The 20,418-nt window shown below is 34.7% G+C and overlaps 1 protein-coding gene across 1 annotated transcript in view; it reads left to right on the plus strand.

The window, feature by feature from the left end:
* The first annotated feature begins 1,760 nt into the window (after positions 1–1,760).
* The window catches only part of LOC106478778 (reversion-inducing cysteine-rich protein with Kazal motifs-like), a 92,106-nt gene continuing 73,448 nt past the window's right edge, over positions 1,761–20,418 (plus strand). The window contains exons 1-2 of the mRNA XM_022382445.1: positions 1,761–1,935; positions 6,526–6,578. Of these exons, the coding sequence (XP_022238153.1) occupies positions 1,866–1,935; positions 6,526–6,578 (123 nt within the window). The 5' untranslated portion in view covers positions 1,761–1,865. The remainder of the gene's footprint in view (positions 1,936–6,525; positions 6,579–20,418) is intronic.

Consider the following 20,418-nt stretch of genomic DNA (forward strand, 5'->3'; position numbering starts at 1 on the left):
CCTCAGATTGCGAGTCGAGCGCCTTAACCACCTGGCCATGCCGGGCCTCAAATAACTATTAGCACTGTTATTTACTTAAAGTTTTTAAAATCTTAATGTGTATTTTTTATTTCATAAATTTATACATTACAAGTACTTTTCTACTTCGTGAAATATTTGAAGAACAAGGTACTGCTATATTTTACTCAAAAGAAAAATACAAAACCCAACAACCCCATCACTTTCGAAAGGTGCACCTTCTCAAGGGGGCAAACTCGCTTTATTTGCCTGTTAACCTTCCACGCATCCCCGCATCGGATTTTTCTGTATTAAAATCTTTATTTAAGAGTGATCTTTAATAGGAAATAAGAATACCAAATATTTCACGAAGTTTTTTAGAAAAACTATCAAACAGATAAAAATCAAACACGAAACGTGTCCTCTTTCTCCTTTATACATACCCTTTTTTCCCATTCTAATTTCAAAGACTGGAAATTACGACCTGCTGGTAAGTGAGAGAATAATAAACTGTTGCGCCCCCTATCTCAGCAGGGAATCATTCATTTGAGAAGAACGGTTTATAAGAACGATCTTTATGGAGGGCAGGCTATAGAATTTGTATGAGGGCTAGTTGTCGGGTGGGAAAATGGTTGCCCCTCGAAGTGTGTCCGTGCTTTGGACACCGTAACGGCGCTATTTGTTAATCCTGTAAGCGCCCTCTAGACTACTAGAAAGAAACGTGTTTTTTGTTTGAATAGAACGGTCGTGTGGTGATAGACTCGGTAACTTGATCTTCAGACAATGGTTTCAACTGTCAAAGAATTTACGGATGTGACAGATAAAAAACACACGCTGATTTTATTTTATAACTCGGAACATTCGGTTCGTAAGAAAGACGTCGAATCCAGAACCGTATATTCTTTTGTTTTTTAATGTTTGTTGTACAGCGTATTTTGCTGTGCAGGTTCCAAGCAAAATTTGTGACCACTAAATTACAATAGTAAAATATAATAGTTCGCATTTAAAGAAAAACCGAATAATAATAAAAATAAAAAAAACTAAAGAGAAACAAATAGTAAATCTGTTCGCTATTTATCTGCATACAAGCTGTGTTTGTCTCTATATTTATCTGCATACAAGCTGTGTTTGTCTCTATATTTATCTGCATACAAGCTGTATTTGTCTCTATATTTATCTACTCAACATTATTTCGTCATCACCTGGTCATCTTCATCAATTTCAAATTTGGTTTAAGAGAGACAATTTAAGTAACTAAAGCTTAAGCCTAAGATATTATAAACCTTATAAATGATTCTTCTTTCGAAATCAATGTGCATTACTGAATTATATACTCACTTTTGAAAGTGTATTCAAAATACACAACTGAACATGAGATGACCTTTCAAAAATTGCTTGTTATTCTTCAAAATTCTTAGTCCTACCATTAATTTCTTTCAAACATTCAACGATATATTATGTCTTACGATAAAGCAGTGTCAAACTTTAATGTCATTTTAAGGTTAAAGACAATTTGGTTGATTCACATTTTCGATGTCCACTGACTGGAAGGATCTTCTATGTATTGTTGGTCATGCAGCACACTCCTTCTGTTGACCAAATATACCACCTTCCCGTGTTGGGCTTCCTGAGCACGTGGCTTGCCAGCGCCGGGGGGAATTTATCTAGTGTAGAATAGCGAAGGGTTGCTTTGGGACGCTGCGGGCGTGAGGGTGTCAACCAATCAGCTGCTGGATTGCACGTCTCTGTGGTGGCACGCGGAGAGTCTCGAAAACTAGAAACGAGGACGAACTTTTGCGAGTATGGGGAAGTGTTATTTTAGCCTGTTGGTACAGTGTATGTGCAGATATGTCTGATGTTCGTTCCTTATGGATGGAATGGTAGCGGTCATCGGCGTGATCTTGCTGGCGGCCCTGGGATCTCGGGTATCGGCCTTAGGTAAGTGACCGTTTCCAGTCTCGGTTCTCAACGTAAAGGCTCACAATACGTAACGAGCAAGTCTGCTTATTTACGGGTAGACGGTACGGTGGTGGACGTACGTATGCGTCCCCATGTGTGATCCACATTCGTAAATACGCGTAGCTTCCGAGCTGTAGGCTTCGATTTTTAACAACTTAGAAGCCGTGATTAAAAACAAAAAGGCATAAACTACGGTTTACTTTAAGAGGAAAAGCGTTTTATGTACTCAAATATTTTATCTTTCTTTCATCTAAAATGCAGATATATTGATTGTTTAGATAATTTTACATTACTATTGATATAAAATTCACAATGAACATAGTATATTATTTATCATAAGATAATTAACAGCCTTATGGATAAGCTTGGATAGGCATTACGTTCCGAAAGAGCCTAAAGGGATAATTATCTAGAATTGAATGATATGGAGGCGTTTTTGTTTAAAATAGGTGGATATAATTAAACCAGTTTTATAATAAATGTTTCAATTTGTTCTAAATACAAAGTAATTTATAACGAATTTGTTTTCCTTAAACTAGATAGAAGATAAGATAAAAAGTTTTAAAAATAGCTAAAGATTTTTGTAAAATGTGATAATAAGTCACTATATAAATATTAATATATTTGATTTTATAGATAGCTCTATTGCATTGTTGTTTTAGAGACGTGGTACATAATATTAATAACTTAGCTAAAGGTGTAAATTTATGCTTGACTTCTCCTCGTCTCCCGATGGGCCAGAGGGTAATTTTAAGGGCTTACAACGCTAAACTGTGGGATTCGATTACTCGCGGTGGACAGCCCAATGTGTGGTTTGTGCTGAAACAAACAAAAGCTTTCTCCCCCTAAATATGAACTTTGTATTTTTTGTTATGCGAATTGTGTTATTAGTCTTATCAGAATTCACATTTTCTTATTACGATTATTTATCATTTTTTTAAAAAAAGTTTTATCGCAACATTTTAACACGAATATTTGTTATCGAGAAAGCTACTCACTTGTGAGTACGTGTTTTTTTGTAGTACCAAAGCTAATCATACATAGTACCATAGCAAATCATATATCGGCAACGACAAGAGTGTCAGCTATAAATGATAGATTACTCTTGACACTGATAACATCAATGGCTCAGTTACTAAACTTGTTGCTTGTGTCCGTTTGACGGTCTTTCGTACTCCCCCTGCTCTAAAAAAAATAACTCTTCCTAGACTGCCTGTTTGTGTGACATTTCTTAGTCACCTCTCTCCTAATCACGTGCGTCTTTATTTCTCTTCCTCAGTTGTTGAGGGATTAGCATGAGCAAGAATTATTCTGATTATCATTGTATGAAGAGGGAGGAGAGGTATTGTATAATAACATGATACAAAGTATACTATCCCCTTGCTAGACGTGTATAGGACTTAATAAGGGTAAAAGATTCAAGAAATTTATAATTTATGATTATCGTGCGTATGCACCGTATCCTGTTAATCTGCCGTATAATGTATGTTACAATACATATTCCGTACGTTTTCAAAAGGATGTTCGTGTATTTAGATACATTAATTTATTTGGGCTACAAATACAGCTGTTAAATGCTATGAAATATTACGTTTATGATATAGTTCTAAATTAAAATTATTTAAAAGTTCATTCGTTTTCTTTTTTTTTAACAGTATAAGTGCGGGAAATTTTAATTTTTGAATGGTTTTAAACAAAGTTATATCTTGACTCGCAATGAATTAAACTGGCACTAGAGACTGTTTGTGTGTGAAAATGTGTATTTGTCTAGGAGTACAACATTTTTCTGTGAGTACGTTGTGTAATGTTGCTTTACTTGACATAATTAGAATTTTAAATACATTTGATTTTATAACTATACTTTCATTAAAGAGATTATTTTGGATTGTTATCTTAGTATGTTGATTTAAGACGAACCTAAATCTCCTAAGCTGTCCGGCACTCTTCCGATATTATTAGGATTACGGCCGAAAAATCGCTAACAGTGAGGGTACCCAACTGATGAAATAAAGCATTCTAGCCTTCATAAATAAGAACGTAAGAACAGTATACTAAATTAGCTACACTCAGTACCTGATTTATTTTCTTAGTTTTTGATCTAAGGAGGTAACTTGCTCTGGTCGAAAGGTATTGTTGATACGTGTGAACAAATCTAATTATCTGTATAACAGATGGAAATGATAATGGAAAACAAACAGACATATCCGATTTCGTTTATTTTCGAAATTTCAGCCAGAGTTATTATCGAGATAAGTTTGCAGTTAGCTAAATGAAATTAAAAGAAATCGACTATTAGTTTGGCGAGACATTTCTTTCATACTATGTTGTTTTACATGTCGTTGTTGTTTTCTTAGTGCATTGCTACATCCAGTGTTGTTTTACATGTCGTTGTTGTTTTCTTAGTGTATTGCTACATCCAGTGTTGTTTTACATGTCGTTGTTGTTTTCTTAGTGCAAAGTTAAATCCAGTGTTGTTTTACATGTCGTTGTTGTTTTCTCAATGAAAAGCTACATCTAGTGCTGTTTTTACTTGTCGTTGTTGTTTTCTTAGTGCATTGCTACATCAAGTGTTGTTTTACATGTCGTTGTTGTTTTCTTAGTGCATTGCTACATTTCAGTGTTGTTTTACATGTCGTTGTTGTTTTCTTAGTGCATTGCTACATCCAGTGTTGTTTTACATGTCGTTGTTGTTGTCTTAGTGCAAAGTTAAATCCAGTGTTGTTTTGCATGTCGTTGTTGTTTTCTTAGTGCATTGCTACATCCAGTGCTGTTTTACATGTCGTTGTCATTATCTTAGTGAAAAGCTACACAATGGTCTATCTGCACTACGTCATCTACTGGGAATCAGTCCCCGGATTTTAGCGATGTAAGTTCGTAAATTTACAGTTGACTCACCGGAGGATTTTTACATGCCATCTGACCAGACGTAACGATACAACACTGACTGCTGTAAAGCTTTGTGGATCAGAATGTTTAAACAAATTATATATATAAATATATTTCTTTAGGACTTCAAGCCCTTATGCTGTTACGTAGGATTTGTAACTGGTAATAAATTGATTACCATAAATATTATTCTTCCTGCCTAACTTATATCACTAGTGCATATGGACATATAACCTTCATTTCATTTTAGTTTTCAAACAAAGACATTATACCATACTTATGTATATGTGTGTATATAGAATGTACAATAAGGAAACACAATTGAATCTATCTTTTATGACAGTACTCTTGTCTACTGATCCATTACAAACCAAGACAAAACATTAAGAGACCCGTGAAAAAAGTTTAAAGCTTTGAAGTATATACTTAAAAATAATATTGTACAGAAATGTATTTATGGTGTTTTGCTTTTATATTTTTATTATGGTAGAGGATCATTCCTTACGTTAATCAAATGCATATCTAATTTCTGTAGTACATATTGGTGTGTAAAATACATAACAGATATGCATATGAAATACTAGAAATAAACGACCTTATTACACCAAATTTGTCATTTTTCGTTAATTAAAAAAAATTAAACTTAATGTTATAAGGTCGTTTATTTCTAGTATTTCATATTTATATCTGCTCATGCTCTTAAATTACCTTAATTGAACATAAACTGAAATCCTGCATGCATTGATTTTTCTTGCTATGATATGACCACTAATATGATATAATAACAACTCCCAACTGCGAGCAAGCATTAGGTTCATATCAATAGATTTTACGCAAAAGCTGTATAGACTTTTCATCATGGAACTGTTCAATAGCAAGTGTTGCAACGGTATTTATACGGTAATAACCATGAGAATCTATATAACAGTAGTCATGGGATTTACAAGTAATAGGCTTTACTTTAAAATATGAATTGAAGAAAGTGGCTTTTCTCATACTCAAATATTTATTTCTGGTGAGCTTTCGACTCCTTCACCAGAGACTTTGTTTCACCGTATAAGTTTGTTGCAACAATGTGCTGTTTTGTTATACCTGTATGTTTATGAATATTTAACAACATTAAATATATTATACTGGATTGTATAGAACAACAATAAAATTAATATATTAGAAATAAACGACCCTATAACACCAACTTGTTGTTTTTCTTTAATTGGATACTCAACGTTTCGCTTTACAGCAAATATATGCGCGACGTTGTTTGAAACTGTGTCTCGTTTGTGTCGCAATCTGTAGTATGTTTTATTTCAATCTTAAGCATGTTATTTTTGTGGTACAATCTAGTGTATATTTAGTTTTAGTCTTAAGTATGTTTCGCTTGTGTTGCAATTTGTTGTGTTTTATTTCGATCTTAAGCATGTTTTGTTTGTGCTACAATCTGGTATTTTATATGTTAAAAGTCAAAATATAATAAATAATATACATAATTCTTAATGCTGGAAAACTTGCCGGTTTTAAGCCTGAATATGGTCGAAATCTGTATTGTGGATTATAAAGTAGTTTTTTGTTCTTCTGAAATAAAATTCTAACGGAAACAAACTACTTGGTTTACTTAAGTCTTTTCATTAAAAAGTACTAAAGAAAACATATAAATATTTAATTGTTTTATTTCTATTAATTCAGCCCCTACCTGTTGTGTCCAGGTCACAGGTTCGTGCAGAAGATCTTGTGAAGAGGTAAGTCTCACACGCTACCTTTAATTTGTACGTTTACTTTGTGCATTCAGCAACTTATATTGTATAAACAATCTATGTAGGAGACCAATAAAACAAATAGTATAATAGTAACAGTGTATATAAACAGTTAAAGTTAAAAACGAATTAAACCTAAGAGAATCTTTAGAAATGATTTAAAGCAACATGTTAAGTTTGAATAGAGATTTCGGTCCAGGTGTCACGGAAATGAATTCTTGGGATTCGATTTTGTTAACAGTGCCACTGTGCAATATATTAATTGTACACATACATTTACTCGAGTACATAAACGAACCTCGTGTGTCCTTCTTTGTCTCGTGAAGATGGTGGATCATGTTGTCCACCGAAACATGTAGAGCATGTTTCTTTAAATCATGTACACATGATTATTGGGCACGTGGAAATGTTGGCATGATTCTATATTTTAGTAGCGAACCCGTGGGCCTATGGCCCACATTTACAGGGCTGCTATAATGCAAATTTAATGCTTGAACCAATATTTTGCAAATGTTATAAAGATTAACAGCTTTATAAGCGCAAATTACGTAACGAAGACCAAACACAAATTTATAAAATAATATAAGATAATTACCCCGACTGGTTTTGAAGTAACACGTACGTCATTTTCAAAGGTGTACTGTGTGTGTGTGTGTGTGTGTGTGTGTACAGCGACATCTTACGAGTGTTGCTTTTTCGGTCTGATTTCTTCATACATATTCCGTTGAAAAAAATTTTTCCATAATGGATTCAGTTGAAAGCTCATATCATTGTTTATGAGTCTGTCTGTATTCTTGTGTATTTCAATAGCTTCTCTAATATTTCTTCGGCGAAAATATTTAGGTTCTGCAATGAGTTTTGTTTCTGTGAATTTGATTATGTGGTAATTTTGGTATACATGATCGGCGACGGCTGATTTGTTCAATCTTTACAAGATTTGTTGATAGCAAAAAGTACTGCTTAACTTGATCACTATTTTGCACTTTTTTCAGTTTAATGATCATTGCCGCTATAATAAAAACTTAATTTATTTAACAAAGTTACGAACGGAATTACTAGGCTTACTTAGTTACGTGCTCTAATGCAAGTCATTGCCAAATTTGGGGTCCGCTTTTGTGGAATCCCTGTAAAAGTGTTTTCGCGAAATACCCAGGTTCCCTAAGAGTTTGGGTGAAATATTTTACCTTTGTGCAAACCTTAGGGCCAGGACGATTCGTTTGGTACCATATAGAAGTTGATGAATCCAGCAGTTTAGAAGGGTTTTGCAGGAAATCCCCGGGTTCCCCAAGGGGTTGGGGGAAAATTTTACCTTTGTGCAAACCTCGGGACAGAGACGATTCTTTTTTTTTTGTAGGAGGAGTTACGTTACACACACACACAAACATGCATTCTGAAAACGAAAGAATGAATACAAAAATATATATAAATGTGTAGTTTTTATATAATATGGAAGAGTGTACGCACTTTATCAAATTAGTGTGTTGTGATACACTGAATACACAGGCCTGCGATAGTTTTATTGTCTTGAAATTTTTACATGTTCTCTATGTTACGTATTCGAATTTTAAATGGTCTGAAATTGAGTTAACTTATGATTTAAATTTAGTAGTTAAATTGTACTTTGGATGCCGATATATAGCCAGTTTGTAATATTTGCCAAAAAGATTGATACACAGTTTTCTTTTTTACAAATACGTTTTAATATGTACACAACAGTATAGTTTACAATAACAATTATTACAAATAGTTGTTACAAACAATGATTTATAAAAGTTTCACAAACTTACAAACAATATAAAGTCTTGTTTCTAGTCTGAAACTTCCTTGATATCTTATCTAGGGTTCACGATGAGCGAGTTGATTACGAGTTGATGTAGGTACGATTCGCTTAATGGGAAGCTAGCTAGCTTCCTCCTTCACTTATCACACGTCGATTTTTCCACTGGTGACATTAGGTAAAGTTTTCGTGAAAATACTAATGTCCGATGAGAATCCACTGAAGTTAAATGAGTTGTAATGTTCGAACTTTCTAAAAGTTTTCCGATTGATAAGCGTTATAACAATCATAGTTACAGCTTCCGAAGAGTTTAGCACACTGATTATAGCGAACTAATAATAGATACTCTCTTTTTTTGGCGCGTTGCCGTGTGGAGGCGTTCTAGAAATTTCAGTTTTACGTAACAATACTGAACTACACTTAAGCGTTTACATATATATACATATATTGTTGATTCTTACTCTCGAGAATCTTCTACAACTTTGGAGAATGGGCGGTAGTTTCACAATACATATCTAACACTATAAGCTATGCATATTTTTAAATATAAACTTAATCTAAACAACGTCGATATTGAAATAAACATATAATAACAAATTCGTTGCATATAGTAATTCCTGTACACTGAATCCGAAAATGATATAAATTTTTCTCCATCGCGTACAGATTTTTTCACAAAACGTCATATGTACTTTTACTTAAGTGAATCATTTTCATTGAAATCAGGTCACATTTTGTTATGTTTAAAATGTTGGCAATCACTGGCTAATAGATTTCTCTAGACCAATCGCGACATGAGATCTTATCGATTGTTATAGAACCCACGAGAAACATACCGCTAGTATATAAACGGTTAACAGGTCGCATGACGTGTCATTTCTAGATAGTATGTGTTTGTGCGTGCACTTTGACATAATTTTCTTTTCTTTTCAATATTGTTTATTCGTCGCTATGGCAACAAGAGGTTGTGTAAATGACCCATACATATTCTGTTATATTTTTGGTAAATTTGTTGTAAAGAAACAAAGGCAAAAAATTATACAATTCGTCAAAAAAAAATCGTATTATGCGTATTTTGGAATTATACTTGGGACCAAGACAAATCATGGACTCCGCACAACTTTTGCACCGTTTGTGTTGAAGAGCTGAGACAATGGAAATGCCTTATGGAATTCTGATGGTCTGGCGTGAGCCTAGAAACCACGGAGATGATTGCTATTTTTGCTCATGTAACGTGCAAGCCTACAACACTCGAAATATATAGGAAATTTTTTATCCGAACCTTCTATAAGACTTGTTGCTCATGGACCTGATGTACCTGTACCTACTCCACCGGAGACTCTTGATACGGTTTCATCATATTCTGAATCTGATGTTAATAAATATGATGATAAGGATTGTTTTCAACTTGAAACGTCTGGTGAACCACAACTTTTCACACGGGGATATCATTTTACTGGTACAGAAATCGTGAGAAAGAGTTTATACCGTACTTTTTGCAAGGAGGTTCACTGGTTTATCGCAACAATATTTCTGAATTAATACCAATGAAACAAGTGAGTGGCGATTGTTCATTGATTCCTCCACAGGAAGTATAAAAGGTTTTATCCTTCACAATGGTAACATATACGCATCTGTTCTTATTACTGATTCGGTTCACTTGAAGGAAACGTACGAAAATATTGAACTTCTTCTTAATATGGTCAAATATGGTTGGCTACTTTGTGGAGACTTAAAAGTTCTTTGTATGTTGTTGGGTCAACAATCCCGTTATCTAAAGTTTCCACGTTTTTTGTGTGAATGGGGCAGTAGAGCACGATATCAGTACTGGATAAAGAAGCAATGGCCACGCAGAGTTAGCCTGATACCAGGATCGAAAAACATTGAACGGTGAAAGTTTGGTTGACAAAAAGAAATGAAGCAGTTTGTAAAGGCCTCAGACAAAGATGGAGACTGTTTCACGTATCTTTATGGGCAATTCCAAGCTCTTTCAGAAGCGAAACTTAAAGAAGGGATTTTTTTTTTGTTGGGCCTCAGATTAGAAAATTGACTTCGGATGAACAGTTCGAAAGGGCAATGAGGAAAGTCGAAAAAGAACGTGGATTGCCTTAAAAGATGTTATTGACAAATTTTCAGGAAACAACAAGGACCCAAATTAAATTTTGTCAATAACATGATCGATAAACTTAAAGAGTTGGGTTGTAATATCACATTGAACGTTCATTTCTTACACTCACATATTGACTATTTCCCTGAAATTCTCGATCAGCGAAGAACAAAGGGAAAGGTTTAATCAAGACATCAGAGAAATGGAGAGGAGGTATCAGGAAAGGTGGGATATTAGCATGATGGCTGATTACTGCTGGTCGTTGAAACGAAACGCTCCAGACGCAATACATAAAAGAAAGACCACAACAGGTAGTTTGGATACTAAAAGACGTAGATTTCACAAAAAAAATCAGGATGAATGAGGATGCATATTCGTTTGACGTCAATGTTCTTCCCTTTTCTTCACTTTGTTTGTATTTTTGTTAACAAACATAATAATAAAAAATGTTCATTGTGGTAAACGAAATAATAATTAGATCTAAGTAAGAGTTTTTCTTCTTCCCGATTTGTAAAAAATCCTTATGTGATAGAAAAAAAAAAGAATATTGTTTTCGAATTCTGCGTAGCTGAATTATGAAAAATCGCTTATTAAAACCAAAACAATTTTTATGAATTTTAAATTCGCAGGCCTGTGTTATTTATAACCTCCAACACTACTTTAAACCCATCTTAGTCTTCCTGTTAACGGAGATGGGGAGTTACAATTCACGTGCGTAACTTTTGATACAATTGATGACAGGTTACGTCTTGAAAATGTTGGGTGTCAACTCGATAATCGAGTTAAGAAAATAAACATCCAGGAGAAATGTGCTTGGATTTGTCAGTATCAGTTCCTAAAGCTGCTTCTAAAGTTTAAACAAAAGACACGATCAGTGACCTTCTTTCTCGACTGAGCTTGTCCACGATCAATGTCTAAACAAAACTCTAAAAGATGATTCAGCAACATGTTTTAAGTTATTTCTAATTGCTCATTCCTTTAAGATTGAGAGCTTTGGGCTGGGTTTGGTCCGGTGGTTAGCGTGCTGGGCCGGAGCAGGGATACTATGACCGAAAAAAGGGATCTTGGCATAGCTGTGGATAATAGTTGCTAATAGTAAAGTTAATATAATTTAAATGTGCATTTTTATAGACATAATGATTACAAGTCAAGAGAGGCAATTATCTTCCTATATACAAATCACTAGTTTGGTCTCACTTGGAAAACTGTATACAGTTTTGGTCTCCTTATTTAAAAGAGTATATTGACTTACTGGAAAGAATTTAGAGCAGGACTACTAGAACGACTCCAAAAATAGAAGGGTTACTTTATAGGGATAGGTTAAGATCTCTTATTTTCTCTTGAGAAAAGAAGGGTAAGGGATAATCTTATTGAAGTTTACAAGATTATTTGAGTATGGGAAAGATAAAGGCTTCTAATTTCTTTCTGTTGAATTCTGAATATAACAGACCGAGAGAACACAAGTTTCAGAGTTGAAAAAGACAGGTTAGGCTCCAGTTAATACGGTTTTATTTTTCTAACAGAGTGATTAAATTACAGAATGACTTTCAGTCTGGAGGCTGATACCCTACAAGAGGTTAAAGAGGCGAATCGATGATTTCCAATGAATAAAGGGTGGGTTTATTTTTCTCAAGAGTGGTTGTGCAAGAACAGCCTTGAAGAACCAAATAGTTCCTTGTTATCCGTGTGTTATGTTATGCCCCTGAACATATTTCGTACTTTCAGTTATGGGGCATTTTAACTATGACAATCAATTTCGCTATTCGTTTAATCTATTATATTGGCATTATCAAACAAGAGGGAATTATCAATAGTCGCGGATGTAATTAGATCTCAAATCGGTCAAGAGATGGAGCTATGAGCTAAAAGTTTGTATTTGAAAAAAACAAAAAACTCAGAGTCATTCTATGAGCTGCTATTCCCGCGGCTAACAAACAGCACCTTATGCAAAAAACCCTATGGTTCAGTATTAGCATTTCGTATTTTAGAACTGCTGATCAGAGGACAGATAATCAGTCTGCAGCACCCACCGCCTATGTTGCTTCTCTTGAGGATTACTTATTGCTTGAATTGACCAGGAAAATATATTTTTGCCTTAATGTTTATTTAAATGTATTTCCAATTTTAATTAATTTTGTTGATTTTGTTTCTGTTATCACCTTTTGATTGCTGGGCTCCTTATATGGTTTTTTGCCTTATTAGCCAAGGTAAAAAGTGAACGTTGAACTACTTGCCACCTGTTGGTCATCAAGAAACCATTATTCGATTTCAGTCGATTGGTTACAAAAGTATTCAGTAAATGGGTGTAACTTTACACGACCTGCTTGCCACCTGGCGATATTCACGAACGTATCACTAGATTTATTTCAGAAAAGCTTACAGTGAACATGAGTAACCCTACGTGGACTGTCGATTCGTTTTGGGGATTATTCCTTAGAGTGCGTAACCCTATCTCGTTGTGTATCCAATCGACAAGAGTTCGATGGCTTCGTCTTTCAAAAATCACCAGAACGAAGACTTTGTCGAGTACAAAGCTGACAGGTAAAGCTCAAGACAGAACGAAATCCTGTTCACTCTTACAAGTATTTCCATATGACCCTAATCATTTATTTATTTTTTCTTCTAGTCTCCCTCTCCCCCCTTAGTATCAATAAATGGAGCTGCTCCTAGTGTTGTTGGGAATCTTAGAAAATCAAACGATACAGGAAGTCAGTGAAGCGTGGAGACGGTTAACAACAGGAGACATAGTGTTTATTGTCCAAGTTGGCAGTCAACCATTGAAAGTCGTACTGGGACATGGTTGGCCTTGTAATTGCTAAGACAGATTTTGTTCTGTGTAGGGGGGGATCGTTTACATAAATATATTTATATATATATATATATATATTTTTTTTTTTCTGAGATAAATTCCTTCTTTCAGGACTAAACTCAAGAATATTTGGACGGTGATCAATCAGGCGAAAAGTTCGTCACGGTACCGAGTTTCCTTTAATAGTTTTATGCGTTACTATCATTGAGAACGTCACCTCGGTTTGCACAGTTCTTTTCTTATGTTATGTTTTCGAGGTTGATGACTTTCAAAATATTTCTCAAGAATATCCCATGAGAATATATCAATACGTAATTATACTTTATATTAGGTTATATTTGGGAAGCCATATCATACCATTCAGCCATATCTGTCTGGAAAGATGTAATATCCACTAATGTTCAACTCGGGAGTATATTTTGAACTATTAATGTGTGTTCTTAATGTTAGATGAGGTGTGTTTTTTATAATTATTTGGTTGTTTACTAAAGCTTTACACATAGTGATATATGAATGGAAAGTTCTTTTGTATGCTAAAATCACAGACGTGAACGGGAGTAGGAATTTTTAAGACACCTTATTATACGCACGTGGGGCTAAACTGCTGGGTCAGACTCCAATGATTCAGGTATACTTCTACTCCATTTTGAAATACTGGCAGCCACAACACCTTCCACTACGAGAGCTTGTCTAGTCATTTGGACCACATAACGGGATTGACTGTTACTTTTAAAACACATCCACAGCTGAAAGTGTGGAGTGTGTTCAGCAGTATCATGTCTCGATTCTTGGTCCGTTTGACCCTTAGCCCAACACGCTAACCATCTAGGTCACGCCTGGCCAAAAAATAACAAACAAAAAAACACTGACATACACGACTAACATCGCTAGAAATGAAACTGATTAAAGTACTTGACCTGAATGTAACCTGATACAAAATTTGTTATATATTTTTTAAAGCTATGGGGCAAAGTTTAATTGAAATATTGTATATATATATATATATATAAACGTGTGTATGTATCAATGTTCTGCGCTGATTAATTAAATTTTAGAACTAAAAAAATAGCAAAGTAAAAACTTATAACACTGTTATTTTTGATTTTTGGAAAAATTATGCAATTTCTCATTCGGTCTCATATGTTTAGAATATATTAATTGCACTAAATAAAGATACTTGTCGGAACCAAGCTAGTTGGGCTGTATTAGAAATGGAAAAATTCACTCCACGTAATGGCAATGAAAAAAGTCAGCAAAATTTATTTCTTAATGTATCCAGGTTATATAAATTTGAGGTGAGGTCCAGATTGGGTCAAAAGCTTCTTGTTACTTGTTAAAATCTTTCAGCGCGCGTAGCCTAATAAGGGCCTTCGTTATCGTTGAGGTCACAGACCCACTGACCTTTCAGAATTGTGGTCTAATGGTGAGTGGGCTAAATGTGAATGTTTGTATTGCTACAGCGTTCAGGGAGTGGGTTAGCCTCGCTTATTACATCGTCTTCGTTTAAAACATATATAAAAAGGGTTTTTAAACCTTGTGGTTTGAATAGGCTAAGCTCTGTTTTTAACACGTGCTAATATTATAGTGCACGACGTAAAGAGGTTAAATTTAAAACATATATAAACAGGGTTTTTAAACGTTGTGGTTTGGATAGGATAATCTCTGTTTTTAACACGTGCTAATATTATAGTGCGCGACGTAAAGAGGTTAGATTTAAAACATACATAAACAGGGTTTTTAAACATCGTGGTTTGGATAGGATAAGCTATGTTTTTTAACACGCGCTAATATCATAGTGCAAGACGTAAAGAGGTTAAACAAGGGTTTTACTTTACTGTGCGTTCATAATTTGTATCAAACAATTAGAAAAAACATGAACCATTGCATTTGTCGAGTTTTATTTCAAACCATACTATATCGATAAACTAAATAACACATAGGATACTAACATCACCCTAAAGGCAAGATTATGCAGAGATAAACACATACTTCTTCCGGTTATTTGTATTTCGAATAATATCTTCTACCGGTCCGTTTCGTATTCTTTTTTTTTTAACACTTTCACAGGGATGAATTTAATGATAATGTTTTTGGTTATCAGAGCTCTGTTTTTGTGGTATAAGTTTTTGTTAATTTTGATAATTATCCCCTTTCTCTCGGTAAATATTTTGCATACCGAGTAGTTGTTTAGTTGTAATCAATATTGTAGGAGTGAAGTACATTAATTATGAGAAAAAGTATGAAAAATAATAAGTTTCCCGTAACGCGTGGGCGAGTTCAGATTTTAAAATATCACGCTGGCGCTTTTCCTTTTTTTTTTGTAATAAAAAATCCACAAAACACTAATAAAAACTAACGATGAGTAAAGACGAAAATAGGCCCACCAACTGGCAAACGGATACAGAAATGCTTGGCATGATGCCAGAAGAGGTGAACGCGACCAGCACGAGGCCTAAACTTAGAGCGATATGTCAGAGTTTGCTGATCTGAGTCGCTCCATAGGAATGTGGTATTCTCTATAATAAGCGCTTTACACGTTGACCCCGGTATCCTAGATGGTTACAAACATTTTCCACTTAAATGAAAATAATTATAATAACTTTATCACTTTCACGATTCGCAAGTTGTGGTTTGAAACATTTATATATATTCATATAACGAGAGTAAACCAGGATATACAGTTGTATATATTTCGAAGCAAATTTTACGGAATAATAATGGTGCGATGACACGAACGTTTTTCAAAGAGAAACAGTTTCAAAACCTTTCTTTGTATGATAAAAACGCATAACGTCTAACCGGTTCTCGTGCTTGATACAATGTACTGAAAAACTTTCTAAACGACTAATAGCATCGAATAAAGTGAGATGTAGCATCAATCTCGAGCATATTTTTCTTTCTAATCCAGAATTATGAATATACTATAATAAAATTAGCAACAAAACCCAAGAGTTTCTTTCTACATTACTTTATTTCCTGTATCATTTTTGTAGTCGCTTGATAATAACATAATATGAAAAAACGCTCTCAGTTTTACTGATGCAGTGAGGCAAAAAGGATTTTATTGATATTCGTCGTTTTTAATGCTAATTTTGACATGCTAGTTTGTTTTAGAATTTTGTGCATAGTTACGCAAAGGACTATCAGCGCTTAGCCGTCCCTAATTATGAACTGATGGAAGTAATAAATCTAGTTTGTTTGTTTTGAATTTCGCGCAAAGCTACACGAGGGCTATCTGCGCTTAGCCGTCCCTAATTATGAACTGATGGAAGTAATAAATCTAGTTTGTTTGTTTTGAATTTCGCGCAAAGCTACCCGAGGGCTATCTGCGCTTAGCCGTCCTAATTATGAACTGATGGAAGTAATAAATCTAGTTTGTTTGTTTTGAATTTCGCGCAAAGCTACCCGAGGGCTATCTGCGCTTAGCCGTCCCTAATTATGAACTGATGGAAGTATTTGTTTGTTTGTAATTAATCACAAAGCTACATAGTGGGCTATCTGTGCTCTGCCCACCACGGGTACCGAAACCCGGATTCTAGCGTTGTAAGTCCGCAGACATACCGCTGTGCCACTGTGAGGCCTGATAGAAGTAATAAAGCTAATCAAAAGCAACCAACCAACTCTTGGGCTACTTTTGTCTGATAGAATTGTGGGATTTGGCCGTCATTCTTATATCACACAAACAGCCCCAAAGTGCGGAGCGCATTTCTGCAGCAACGGGATGCTTACCATAAATTCTTGGAGTCACAGTCCGGGCAAGCAAACTAGTAGGCCACACTTGTGTCATTTTTGGAAATCACATCTTTTATGCTTTAATTAAAGAGTAAAATTACTATCGATTTTCCATTACCTTAAAACTTAAACGCGATATATATGTGATACTTCATGCTATTGAATGTCGAGACGTTTTTTATTTTTTAATGAAACAATGTGCAAGTTTTTTTCGTCTGAGAATCAATTGCTCATCATTAAGACGGTCTTACATATGGTTTGGTTTTGATTAAGCACAAAGTTGCACAATTGGCTGTCTGTGCTCTACCAACCACAGATATCGAAACCCGAATTTAATCGGCTTAAGCCTACAGACTTATCGTTGAGCCTATGAGAGGCGGTTTTATGTACTTAATTTAAAACAAAAAATCTACTCTTGTGAATTCGTCATTTTAAATAATTTGCCATATCCACAAGAAAATAGATACCATGAACCACGATAGTGGTTCATAATAGGGATTGCAAGGAAATGCACGAAAGCCTAATAGAACGTTCGGGCAAAAAGCACTTTAAACAGTAAATATTCAGTTCAAACAACACTTTAAAACCTTTGCTATTGACTGATAAGGCTGTACACGTAAATAAATGCCCCCAAAAGCACGCATGTTAGATTTACGAGGAAAAGAAAATCCGCTCAAAACGGCCCGTTTGTAATTCTTCTAATTCTCTTGCCAGCCTACAACAAAAACGGTTTGGTGTATTGGACCCAATCGTGTGGTAGAATACTAAATAAGGTACTGCGAAGGTCATAATGGTATTGAAAAGTCTATTAGTTTCTTCTATATTTTACATAAGCTAAAAAACTTCATAATTTTAGTGTAAACGGTATTATCAATCCCCCTTGAATTTAGCTTTGTTACAGATATCTGGTGTTCCTTTAAGAAGCTTTGGTACAGGGTGAAACAGAAATTACCAGCCAATAATAGATGAACTTTGGATGACAGTAACATATAGATATTCAATACTTTGTACACTATACAATCGTTGTTTTTAGGAAGCCAACCACTATATTACATATGAAGTGAAGGAGTAAAAAAAAATCAATACACATAATACTACGTTTTATTACACATATTCGTAGAATAATTACTTTAACAGACACGAAGGTCTATTTAAAGCGATGTTTAGAGGTATATGTGTTTTTGTTTTTGAAAAGGCTGAATTTCTAATGGTAAAATATTATACGCGCTTAGTAGGGGTTGTGTCGTAGTCTAGGCATATATTTGCCCATTGCTATGCATTATATATAGAGAATTTAGTTACACAGAAACTATAAATGCTCACTATTATTTCAAACAAGTCTCCATGACAATCTTCAGTTGCAGTTTAACATTTTATATCTCGAACTAATGCGATCAAATAGTCAACAGCTACAGTAAATCATAATGAACAGTATCAACTATCTACTAGTTATGTTTATTATCAGTACAATGTATAAAGTTAGCTACCATATCTAGTCAACCTTTGCCCATAGTTGAGCATAAAAAATCCAGTAAACAAGATAAATAAAAAAATCGAGAATTTAAAAACCTGCAAACAGGGAACGTAAGAAAGTAAGGAAACAAGGTTGGAAATACTGTAGACATTATTTACTCAAACTGCAAATCCCAATTTATACTCCACCAAATGTAATTCTAGGTAACAGCATGGCGCCAAAATTGGGGTTTGTAGTTTCAGAAAATAATGTACACAGTATCTCCAGCCTTGTTTACTTACTTTTTAACGATCCCTATTTGCAGGCTTTAAAATTACCAATTTTTTGTTTATTTTGTATTATTAAAACCTGAGATACATTCCAGGGACAGAGAAAAAAAAGCAGTTATCTTTTTTAACTGACTGTGTGCATTTGGAGATTTTTACAAAATTATTAAATTTCAAGTCGAGAAATATTTTTTGCCTAAAAAAATACCTTATCTCAATATACAAAGTTTCCCTTGGTCACAGAATACTCTTTTGTCAACTCAAGAAAAATAACATACTTCCTCGAGTTACAAAATATACTTTCTGGTTAAATAATTTGAATTTACAGCGTAAACAACATAAAAATGTTTGCCACCTGGATTTCCCGCCTGTTCACCGTGTTGTAAGACTACTGATTTTCACTTTAGTACCATTGGTTTGTTTTAAATTTCGCGCAAAGCTACACGAGGGCTATCTGCGCTAGCCGTCCCTAATTTAGCAGTGTAAGACTAGAGGTAAGGCAGCTAGTCATCACCACCCACCGCCAACTCTTGGGCTACTTTTGACCAACGAATAGTGGGATTGACCGTCACATTATAACTCCCCCACAGGGCGAGCATGTTTAGTGTGACGGGGATTCGAGCCCTCAGATTGCGAGTCGAGCGCCCTAACCACCTGGCCATGCCGGCCCAGTACCATTGGATTATCCTAAATATATATATATAGAAAAATAGTTGCGTAAACTTATAATGTGCTTGATTAAGCATAACTGTCTACGACAAAGGATACTTACATCATCCTTTTTACCCTCATTCTGAAACTCTAAGGTCTTTCGTATACAGTTCTAAGTAAATACATCCAAAATTATATTACCTGTTTCAGATACTTTATAATATAATATTTGTGTATTCAAGACATATATTTCCGTTGCGTTGTCCGACAACACATAAAGAAAAGACAGAGAAGAAAGACTCCAAATAGAGCTAAAAAATTACCCAGAAAAAAAAAAACTTAAGAAGAAAGTTTTATATATATATAAGTATATGTGTGTGTTCTTTTCGGCAATCATTAACAGTTATCAACAGCAAATTGAGTTGAACGAAATTTAATTTGTAGCTTAGATAACATTTTGATAACTATAAACAAGTTTCTGAGACTTAGGACTATTTTTTGGGGTTGACGAAATGCATTCTGATACGGAGGTGTACGTTTCGTGAGTTAAAAATATATTTTAAACTCGGAGAGCAAACTAATTCGAGGGAGGACGGGATGAATTCTTTGGTTGTGCGATTTTCTTTTGTGACGTCAGAAATGCTTTTGATGATAGGATAAAATACAATTTTTTTTTCCACGAAGGAAACGCCCTAGCAGAATAAAATAAGGTTGAGGTTCCAGTTATGTAGAATTACTAGTTGAACGTAGAAATTTAGAATTTCTGTATTTTTTTTTAAATATTGAAACCAACTATTGAAACATATACGACGACTTCATTGTTGATACGACGACTTCATTGTTGATGGACCCGGCATGGCCAGGTGGAAAAGGCGCTCGACTCACATTCTGAGGGTCGCGGGTTCGAATCCGCATACCACCAAACATGCTCGCCCTTTCAGCCGTGGGGGCGTTATAATGTGACGGTCAATCCCACTATTCGTTGGTAAAAGAGTAGCCCAAGAGTTGG

Source organism: Limulus polyphemus, unplaced genomic scaffold (assembly GCF_000517525.1).
Source record: "Limulus polyphemus unplaced genomic scaffold, Limulus_polyphemus-2.1.2 Scaffold249, whole genome shotgun sequence".
NCBI classification, from domain to species: Eukaryota; Metazoa; Arthropoda; class Merostomata; order Xiphosura; family Limulidae; genus Limulus; species Limulus polyphemus.